The sequence below is a fragment of the Poecile atricapillus genome, chromosome 3 (assembly GCF_030490865.1).
Source record: "Poecile atricapillus isolate bPoeAtr1 chromosome 3, bPoeAtr1.hap1, whole genome shotgun sequence".
NCBI classification, from domain to species: Eukaryota; Metazoa; Chordata; class Aves; order Passeriformes; family Paridae; genus Poecile; species Poecile atricapillus.
This window is the reverse complement of record NC_081251.1, coordinates 2,995,819-3,007,189: the sequence shown is the minus strand read 5'-3', so window position 1 is coordinate 3,007,189 and position 11,371 is coordinate 2,995,819. Positions and strand designations below refer to the sequence as shown.

Genomic DNA, 11,371 nt, shown 5'->3' with positions numbered 1-11,371 from the left:
TGGCTCACTCCTTGAGCTCTGCACCCACAGGATCCCATTTTCATATGGGATAAACCGTGCATCCCCGCATCCTTTTTCTGCAGCTTTGAGTCTGCACTCTGAGAACCCCATGAATAAACCCAAATTTGATTTTTTTTTCCCTTTCTGGATGTCCTTCTGTTTTGACTGCACACTCACTGGAGACTGCCCCAAGTTACGTTTGCCATGAGTTTGCTCTTGGTGGGGGCTCCCCAAGTTATTAAAGTACGAATAATTAATCTTAGGGATAATTCTACTCGGTACTGTCTTGACTGATGATACAGATTTAAAAGCCCTGGTGTTTAATTAGCAAACTGCAGCATTTTATAATATTTGATGATTTTTTTTTTTTGATCAACCCAGATATCTACTTGGAACACATCACAGAGAACATTGTTCTTTTTTTGTTCTGTCATTTATTGCAGAGCAGGAAACAAAACCGATTTCTTTTTTGTGTTTATTCACTTCTTGGAACTGTCAAAAAGAAGAATCACATTACAATTTTGATTTTTTCTGGCCAAAATAATTTCAGAGAATAGGCAATACAGGTGGTACTAAATGCCATGAAAGCGGAGTTGTGGTAGGAGAATCACTGATCTGGTCAATTCATCATTCCCAAAGACATCAGATTCCAGGGCTGTGACAGGTAAAGAACCCAACCACATCTCCAGAAGTCAAAGCTCTGGGAACACCAGGAAATTATTTAACCCAAGAAGATCAACAAGCCCGAAGGCATTGGAAATGCGAAGCAGCTACGGGTGCAACCACCTCCTAATTCACCCTTTTAACAGCATTTTGAGGCAAACTTTCAGAAGTTTGGATCTCTTTCCACCTCTCCAGACAACAAGGAAACCCCAGGAGCTGCACAGAGCAAGAAGCTGTGACAGCACCAATTCCTGCCTCTACTTTGGCTCTTGATGTCAACAAGCAGAAAACTTATGATTACAGAAAGCCTTCCCAGCAGATTCCCAAATCTTTATCCATGGATGCTGGGGGAACATCCAGTGGGGCTCCTGGGTGTTCTTTCCAAGCTCTCTACAGTGAGGAGGAGGTGGTGGAGCGAGCACAGGCTATGTCCTGAGGCCGATGGGGCAGGAAACCCCCGTCCCGCCCAGGCCGCAGTAGCCGCCGGGATTCTTGCTGAGGTACTGCTGGTGATATTCCTCGGCGTAATAAAACTCGGGAGCCTCCCGGATCTCCGTGGTGATGGGGCCGAAGCCTCCCTTCGTCAACACCTGTCAGGAGAGACCATGGAAAGCCATGAGTGGTTTGCTGTGAATGGCACCAGGATTCCTCCCTGAAGGAGCCACGTTCCCAGCTCACCCCTGAAAGATTTTCATCCCTGCCCTCGTGGTGGTCTGCTCGGAGACATTGTGGGCACAGAGAGGGAGTGAACAATCCCCTTTTAATGGCTCATTTGTTTAATCTGCCACACTTTTATCCTCTTTATTAACCTGGGCAGTGATGTGGAGCCATCAGTGAAAGTGGAAAACAAAGGGAGAGCGCACTTGGATCCACCCTGGGGAGCTGCTGTGTCCGGGGACGTTCCCTGGAAGGTGCCTTGGCTACAAAATCCACCCCCAATGTCCTTGCCCAAGAAGAATTTCTGGGTGAAATTTCAACCCCAAGGATATCCTTGGGAAATCAGAGCATTTAGGCTTTTTTTTTTTTTTTTCTTCTAAGGAGTAATTGCAAACTCATTCTTCAAAGAGAAAAGTTCCATTTTCACCAGAAAGTTTTAAGGCAAATTATGGCTCATTTTGGAAAGATTTGCCAATATGTGGACCAGGAGCAATAATCACTTGGCAGGAAGAGAAGATGGAATGTGGGTGGGGACTTTAAATTAGACTTTAATTGCTTTCTGATATCCTCTAAGTGAATTTGGAACTCCTGAGAGGTTTCTGACAGAGGAAATTTCTTTTTAAGATGAATTGCTGTGACATTTTCCCCACTGCATTGTCCTTTCCTAAGAAAACTGGTAAACACCAACATTTTGGAGCCAATTCTCTTCTCAGTGGGGACATAACTTGTGCTCTGAAATCCATGCTAAAACCTAGTAAGTGCTTTAATTAATGTCAGAGTCCTGTTGCAAAGAGTAGTTATAAATACTGGATGTAGATAGAATTGATTGAAGGGTCAGCATTTAGGATTCCCATAAAAATATTTGTTACCTCATCATACTATTAAATATATGAAATACAAATAAAGGGAAATCATCACATGGAATCACAAAATGGTGAATCTGCCATCAGTCATCAATCCCATCCTCCTTCATCATGATGGACTGAATGATAGCAGCCTTGATGGCAAAAAACATTGGTTGTGGAAGATCTTTGGAGATGGAGGTCCTCATTCCAATATTTTCCATCCTGTTAGAGAGTCCCTCCTAAGCCTAGCCCAGTTAAACCCAGTACTTTCACTCAAACCCAGCATTGTGGGTTTACTCATCCTGGACATGGAAAGGAAATCATTCCCTTCCTCCTTCATCTCCTGCATGGCTGGGGAGAGGCAAGGATGGCACACAATGGAAATACTGGATTTAAACAACAGGAGATTATCTGGGACAAAAAGCCTTCAAATCTCCCACACTGGGGTTTCCCAGATCCTGCCCCAGCACAGCCAAACCCTGCCCACAGCCTGACAGCAGCTGCTGGGCTTTGGAGAGCATTACTCTGATTTAGTCCCAGCTTCACTGTCTAAAGGACACATTCTGCTGTGTTCAGTCTTCAGTCAGGAATGAAGTGATAAGGTGGATACAAAATCCGTGACTGACCAGTCTGGAGAGCCCTGAGTTCACAAACCTGCACTGGAATTCTCAGCACAGCTTTGGAGATTGTTCCTTGTGGGAACACAAGGAACTGGGACGCATTCCAAAGGAACCTGGCCTTATGTCCCCATGTAAAATCACCAGCCAGCTTTTCTCCATCTTTGGGACAGCCCTTGTCCCAAGGGAATCAGGTTATTCACCTGTCAGGCGTGTGAGTAAAGAAGATAAAACATGTGAAGGTTTGTACCACAACACCTCAACAGCACCAAACACAAAGAGGTGTCAACACAGCTCCTTTTACAAAGCACTATTTCACTTTCCAACCTTCCCAGCACAGAGAAGACACTTTGGAATGATCTTGACTGCTGAAAGATGGCACAAAACTCTGCCATCGTGGGCATTACTCATTCACCTGCTGCTGCAAATGCAGTCAAAATTGGCTTCTCCCCCTTCCCTGAGTCATGAGGATGCTGCTGGAGGGGGAGAGATTTTTCCACTCTGAAAAACAGTGTTTGTTACAGATTTTTAACCTGGGACTTTTCCATCATTGGCCTCATTTTGTCAGTTAGGAAATCCATTCCATTCGATGAGGCACCACAAGAGGGCATAAACATCATTTATCCCTTCCCAGCCCATTCAAACCTGACTAAAGCAGAACCCAAGATGACTCCTTGCACTGCACTTTGGTCCTGCTGTCAGGAGCAGTGGGAACCCCAGGCTCTGACACCCTGCCAAATCCCACCTTGGAGGTGTTTGGATTTTAAAGGGAAAATTATTTTCCTTGCACTGACAGTGTTGATGTGAAGATAAAAACATCACTGGGAGAGATGGGGATGTTCAGGATGTGCTGGCTCTGGCAGGTGTAAATCAGCCCACTCTGGATTGATTTCCTGCCACTGAGGCTGATATAATTTGATGGTAATCCTGTTCTCGAAGACTTTTTAGTCCTCTCTGCCTCAAAATTCCTAAGCCATCCAATGGCACCTCTCGTTACCATGCTGCAATTAACCCTTGGGATTTTTAACTCAGTGCAGGAAATTTTTAGGGACCCATTGGATAACTTTCCCCTCCAATAATCCACTGCAATTCAAAGAGAATTTATTCCTTCAGAGGATTTCTGTGGCTTTTGTCATAGGAGAGATCAAAGCCCTGAAAGATTATCGACTCCAGTCGTTAACCCAACACTATCAAGTCACTGCAACGTCACAAGAAATCTTTTAACTGATTATACTCCAGCCCAAAAATCCTGTCAGATTCCACCAGGGTGGGGCCAAGCCAAACCAGAACCCAAATCTCAGCCAGCTGCAGAGGGGACACAGCCATCCTGGGACACTGGAGAAGCACTGGAGCAGGAACAAGGAATCACAGAATCATTAACGTTGGAAAAGACCTCCAGGATCATGGAGGTGACAAAGCCAGCACTGGGAGCCTCAGCACTACAAGTTTTTCAGCCAACCTGTACTTTCAGCATGTAAAAGATGTGTTTGGTGATTTTCCCAATTCTTGACAGACTCTGAAATTTTATTAACTGTTGTTTGCTTTAAGCTTTTCCTGACCATTGATGACCAGAGTAGTCATCACTTCCTCTGTCACAAAACAGTGGATCTCAGAATCCCAAACAGTTTGGGGTTTGAAGGGACCTTGAAGCTCATCCAGTCCCACCCCCTGCCATGGGCAGGGACACCTTCCACTATCCCAGGCTGATCCAAGCCCCGTCCAGCCTGGCCTTGGACACTTCCAGGGGTCCAGGGGCAGCCACAGCTTCTCTGGGCACCCTGTGCCAGGGCCTCACCACCCTCCCAGGGAAGAATTTCTCCCTAACATCCAATCCAAACCTACTTTCTTTCAGTTTGCAGCCATTCCCCCTTGTCCTGCCACTCCAGGACCTCTCCACGTTTCCTGTAGGCCCCTTCAGGCACTGGAAAGCCCAAAAGTCACCCCAAAGCATCTCTTCCCCAGGCTGAACAACCCCAATTGTCACAGCCCTGCCTCACAGCAGAGGTGCTTCATCCCTCTGATCATCTTGGTGGCCCCCTAATAACAATTCCTTCTCCCCTCTCTCCATAGAAATCTGGATTTTACACCTTAATCCTGCCCATCCATGTCTTCAGCCAGACCCACAGCCTTTCACTCCTAATCCATAACCCAGGGCAGCCTTCTCACCCTTCCCTGCACCTCTCCCTGCTCTCCTTCCCCGCTGCACTCACCGGGGTGACTGGAATTCCACTGTGCTCAAGAGCCCCACCGATTTATTCAGCCCTGTACTTACATTTCCTCTTTCATTCCCCATCTCTTTCCCAGCAATTCTTTGCATTCCACTTGCCTTCCTGACCTCTGCTGAGCACGGAGCAGATGTTTCCAAAGCACCATCTGCAGTGACGCCAGAACCTCTTTCCCGGGCTAATTTAAACCCTCTCATTGTGCCTGCACTTGACTTTTATTGACATGGAATTTCAGCAGCTATTTTCTGTGGTATTGTCAGATTCTTCTGCAACTTTTTTGTAGCTGTGTCGACTTTGGCTCACCTGGAATAACTCCAAACCCTCAGCAGGTTTTGGTGCGTCACTGTTGCCTCCCTCCCTTTTTTCAGCCCTTTTGTGAGGATATTGAGCTGCACAGCTTCCCCAGACAGGATAATCTCTCTTCCCTGCAGAAACTGCACAGTTATTTTTACCTTTTATTTCCTATTTGTAACCAGTTCTTCACTCAGAAGAGCAACTTTCCTCTTATTTCACATGTGGCACCTCTTTATGCATCTGCTCTCTTAAAAAAAAAACTGTATTATGTGTGCAAGGCATGAGTCTCTCATGCTAAAGTCATTATAAATCTGACAAAAAGGCTTTAAAATTGGTTTTGCTAAATGAAACCATTTAATTTTCCGAGCAGAGGCATTAGTAAAGCAGGGGAGTATTAATTGGCTTCAAGCATTTTGTGGCTTTTAATAAAAATGGCATCATCCTGTGTTTGATTCAATAGACACTTTATAAACCAGCTTGTACCAACATCCATCCACTTTGTCTCTTGTCCCAGTGAGTTGCACGAAGCTGCTGCATTTCTAAAACCTTGAAAAATGCTGGAAGCACCACAGAGCATCCTGACACATGTGACGGCTTCTGTGCCATCACCCCGACAAACTCCAACAACAACCTCACCAAATAAAATCTGCTGGGCTCTCCCTTCATTGCAGTGTCTACTCAAAATTTCACACCAGCAGCAGCAATCCTGAATTTCAGCTCTTTTTCCAAAAGTTCTAAGAATTAAAGGAGTTGCGCTACGGAGGAGAAGACCTGCAGGAATTAGTTCTGTGAACTCTCTAGGGTGGGAGACTGTGGGCATCCTAGACACTTGATTCCTGTGATATTTTTAACTGGAAAACAACTTAACTGACTTTGCCAGCTTTGGGGATTTGTTGCTGGCAGGTTTGGGAGCAGAAATTCAGCCCTACAGGCTCACTTGATCCAGAGGAACAAACTTGGGTCCAGAGGAATCAGCAATTACCAATGTTTTCTTTTCTTCTTCATTTATTTTCTCCTTCCTTTCCCTCTCCTTTCTGTCAATTCAGCCCACTCTGCTGTGTCATCGGTGATATATGGTCTGAAATTGTTTCCTTTGTGCTGTTTTCAGTTGGCTGGAATAGCTCAGTTTGTCACACCGGGTCCAGTCTCCTCTATGTCACTTACTGATGTTGGCTTTTCCAAATTAATTGATGCCAGCAACCTCTACAAGCGCTGGAATGGGCTGAAATCCTGATTATCTGGTAAAATCTGCATTCCCAGCCTGTAGGTGTCCTGCTTTTGGAAATGATGTGTTTATGACAGGAAGAAGGACCATGCCAAGGGAAATGTGGCGAGTACTGAAGTCCAACCCCAGCTACCACAAGGACTGGGACCAGATATCCACATCCCCCTGTTTCCAGCTGCCTCTGCCCAGTGGATTCCATGGTATCGATGCATTTGATGGGTGGTGCTGGAATTGATTGGCAAATGCTTTTCACAGGGCTGTGGAGTTAATTCCACATAATTAGCTAATGCTCACACAGGGTCTGGAGAGCTGTGTCATTCCTGAGGATTATTTATACCCTTGCAGGGAAGCTGTCTGGTCTCAGAACTCTCTTTGCAGAATGCCTCTGGCAAACTGGGCAAGATCAAGACTGGGAATGAGGGAATCATGGGGGTATAAATTCCTCATCTTTCACAGAATGGGCACATGGATCTAAGAGCAGAAATGGTGAAATCCACAGACCCCACAGTGGGAGAGAAAAACAGCTCCTGTGGGGCTAAATCTGAAGAAAAATGTCATAGAATCATGGAATGGTTTGGGTTGGGAGGGACCCTTAAGGACCATGCAGATCATGGGCAGGGACACCTTCCACTATCCCAGGTGGATCCAAGCCCCGTCCAGCCTGGACTTGGACACTTCCAGGGATCCAGGGGCAGCCACAGCTTCTCTGGGCAGCCTCTGTCAGGGCCTGCCCACCTTCTCAGCCAGGAGTTCCTTCCCAATATCCCATCCATCCCTGCCCTCTGGCAGTGGGAAGCTATTCCCTGTGTCCTGTCCCTCCATCCCTTGTCCCCAGTCCCTCTCCAGCTCTCCTGGAGCCCCTTAAGGCCCTGGAAGGGGCTCTGAGCTCTCCCTGGATCCTTCTCTTCTCCAGGTGAGCACCCCCAGCTCTCCCAGCCTGGCTCCAGAGCAGAGGGGCTCCAGCCCTTGGAACATCTCCTTGGCTTCCTCTGGACTCTCTTCAAGAGCTCCACATCCCTGTCACACTGGCATCCTCAGAGCTGGACACAGAGCTCCAGGAGGGGAACGCCAGAGTGGAATCAGGTCCCTTGATGGTCACACAGCTTCAGGTGCAGCTCAGGATACACCCCAGGGTTACCCATTCCCTGGGCAAAGAGGAAAAGTGCCGCTGCAAGAACCTGCAGGAATTTTTCCAAGGAATGTAACCTTCCATTCAGCACAGAAAAAATGCAGGTAAGAAGGAAATAGGATAGAAAAAGAAGATGGTACAAAGTCTAAGCTGAAGATTCCTGTTTTTCATCCATAAAACTGCAACACTGACTTTGTCCGAGCTTTCCCCTGTGGACAAATCTCCCACACAATGGAACACGTCACTGGAATGGAGTAAACTGATCCTGGCTGGAGACACATCTCCAGGAGCCTCAGGGAAAGCTGGGTGTGTGTATAAAGTGTGCTCCCTCTCTTTGAAGGCCTGCTCTCTCTGAAATGTTTCCCTCTTAACCACTTAGCTTGGAGCAGGTTGTTTGGTCCGTCCTCTCTGCCAGAGGGGAAGGAATTGCTGGGCTTGGATATCCATCAGTCCTGCCAAGGTAAATCGCAGTTGGATGATAGCCTGGTATTAACACAGCCCCAAGTGGTTGTGCTCAGAGGGTCTAGGGAGGGCCAGGAGTGAAGTTAGGCTGATATTTCCTCCTGTTTTACCTCTGGGTGTAAAACCTGAGTGTTGCCCGCAACAATGAGCTCTGCCAGCTGAAATCTCACATTTATCCAGCCAGATTTTGTGGCACCTTCTCCCACAATGGGAAAAGAGGAGCTTTGAATTTGTCCTAAATCATCTTAAATACAACTGACAGCAAAATAAAACCTGCAATTTTATTTTTTCCTGTTGGATGCAGATCCTGTGAACGTGCATAGGAAGGAAGTTGCATCCTGCTCTCCATCATATCCATCTAATTCTGGATTCAAAGCTTTTTTTCCTCCAGATACTGCCTGGTTTAACAGGATCAGCTTGACCCAGAGTCTTTACAAGCTTGACCTTCAGCATGGAGCTTCCTGAACACCCATCCTGTTTTCTCCTGAGGGAAGAGAGATGAAAGTGGGGAATGGCACGGGCGGGCATTTAGGAGGTAGAGGGAGATAACATTAGCAAAGATAAAAGACATCTTGCTCCAGTAGCATCTGGGAGCTAATTAGGTGTTGAAGGAGCCATTGAGAGAGATGGAAATTCTGTTTGTCTGGCCAATTTTAACGCAGCCAAACAGCCTCTTACTGCACATCCTGCATGGATAATTGATGATGCCTAAGAAAACTCATGCCCATCCTGACTTCCAGTGATCTAAAGCTCAAATCTCTTCTGTGGCTGGAGACAGCAGAGTCTCCTCCCCTAATCACTCATCCATCACTCTAGTATTCCTGAAATAACAATGGCCAGGGCCAAGCTGGGATGGGGAAAACAACCCACACACAGAGCAGTGACACTCAGAGCAGAACTTTCCCCACTGGAGACCACAAGTGGTTTGGCCCTGGATGACTCCGAGAAGCCAATTCAGGTCCAAAAATACTCTAAAATCAGGCAACTCCAGCTGTCTGTGGACAGAATAAAACCCTCCACATGTAAATACTGTGTTGACAAGACTTCCCCACCTCCATTAGCTCAGTTATCTCTGGATCACGTTTTGTTCCAAGTGCAGAGCAGTTTGTGGTGCTCCCTTGGGTGTGAGCCCTTGGCAATGAATGTGAGGCTCTGCAATTATTTTTTTATGCAGGGGAGCACAAATGAGGAAGTAAAAACATTCATTTGCCATATCAAACCCAGAGGGCTCAGGTCAGCTCTGCTGTTACACTGCCATCATTTTATTTTTCTCACTGGATTTACATCAAGTATTTCTGCCATGATGTATAAGCATGACAGTTTCCCAGGAACAAATATGAGTTTTCCAGAGAAACAATTTATCTTTACCTAAACTCATCCTGAAAAATCCAGAAATTATTTCTGTTGTGATTGGAGGGAAAAACTTCCAGACGGGAGACCATGCACAATAAAAGCATAAAATTTGCTATATTGGAATACATTAAACATCCTTGCACTGGAAATTGTTGGGAAAACTGTCATCCCTGCTACTCATTTTGCCTCTAAAAACACAGTGGGATTTTCTCTTCAGGCTCCCAAGATCACTGTTTTATAACCCTAAACCATTTCATCCCCCCAAAAACTGTGAGGCCATTTGTATTTTACTGACATTTGTATTTATGTTTACCTCTGGAGAGGTGAACAACTCATCCTGAAAACCCACCATGAGCCCCACCTGCTAAACTCCACGCTGCCACCTTTATTTTCAGTCTGTACTGGTGGTTACCTCTATCAGGAAATATCTCAGGAGGATACAACATGGATCTAATATTCCCAACAACTTACAGCAGAACTATTTATGTCACAGATTGAACATTCCAGCAAAGCAGAATCATAAAATCAGAGTCCTTTCAGCTGGAAAAGCCCTCTAAGACCATAAAGTCCAACCATCCTCAGGACTGCCAAGGCCACCAGTTATATGTGGCCCATCAGATATTGCTTGTGCTCTAATGCAGCCTGAGGGGAGGGGATGATAATGAAAAGGAAAAGGAAAAGGAAAAGGAAAAGGAAAAGGAAAAGGAAAAGGAAAAGGAAAAGGAAAAGGAAAAGGAAAAGGAAAAGGAAAAGGAAAAGGAAAAGGAAAAGGAAAAGGAAAAGGAAAAGGAAAAAGGAAAAAAGGGGAAGGGAAGGGAAGGGAAGGGAAGGGAAGGGAAGGGAAGGGAAGGGAAGGGAAGGGAAGGGAAGGGAAGGGAAGGGAAGGGAAGGGAAGGGAAGGGAAGGGAAGGGAAGGGAAGGGAAGGGAAGGGAAGGGAAGGGAAGGGAAGGGAAGGGAAGGGAAGGGAAGGGAAGGGAAGGGAAGGGAAGGGAAGGGAAGGGAAGGGAAGGGAAGGGAAGGGAAGGGAAGGGAAGGGAAGGGAAGGGAAGGGAAGGGAAGGGAAGGGAAGGGAAGGGAAGGGAAGGGAAGGGAAGGGAAGGGAAGGGAAGGGAAGGGAAGGGAAGGGAAAAAATCAACACCACATTTTTCTGGTTTTTTGGATATTGTCCTTTTTTTCCCCCATGGAGATGCCTTCTCCAAACATCTTAAATTCCCCCATGGCTGCCCTCTCCAAACATCATCAAGCAACGAGGAGATGGATCCAGCATGAGACTGATCCAAACACCACAACACTGCACATCAGATGAAACAGAAAATCGAGGTCCTTCCCCCAGGGGGTATAAAACAGGGGGCACATCCCAGTGCTGGATCTCAAGGGTCAGTGCAGCTGCAGCTCTGTGAAATTTCCAAACAAAAATCCCACTCTGGTTTAAAACAGAACTCAAATTCTTCTGTGCCCCCAGTGTGTGTTGTCAGGCAGTTGCTGCATTTCCAGCCCAGGTCCTTCTGACCTTTCTGTCCAGCCAATTTCAGTGGAATATTTGCTGGATTTTTAATCCATGTATCAGATCAGAGAGAGGCCGAATACTTTAAAGCAATTTGGATCCTTCAGGATGACAAATTGTTTCTGTTATCGAATATATGCATAATTACTACTAAAATTATATTTGAAATGGCTACCAGGCAATACAATTTTAGCCCATTCCAAGGACTGAAAAGTCAAGAGAAAATGAACAGAGCATGTTTTAATCAGAAGATAAGTAGTTTTTCAACCACTATAAATAGAAAAGGCTGGAAGAACCCATCCAACAAGCAGGAGAAAGTGTGAGGAGGGTAAAATTCCACTGTGTTTTGGCTTTGGACTTCAGAAGGTAGTGAGTATGAGATAGTGTGAAATACA

The 11,371-nt window shown here is 46.0% G+C and overlaps 1 protein-coding gene across 1 annotated transcript in view; it reads right to left on the bottom strand.

The window, feature by feature from the left end:
* Window positions 1–417: 417 nt before the first annotated feature.
* Window positions 418–11,371, bottom strand: part of MSRA (methionine sulfoxide reductase A) — a 231,991-nt gene continuing 221,037 nt past the window's right edge. Inside the window, exon 6 of the mRNA XM_058836249.1 lies at window positions 418–1,253. Within this exon, the coding sequence (XP_058692232.1) occupies window positions 1,089–1,253 (165 nt within the window). The 3' untranslated portion in view covers window positions 418–1,088. The remainder of the gene's footprint in view (window positions 1,254–11,371) is intronic.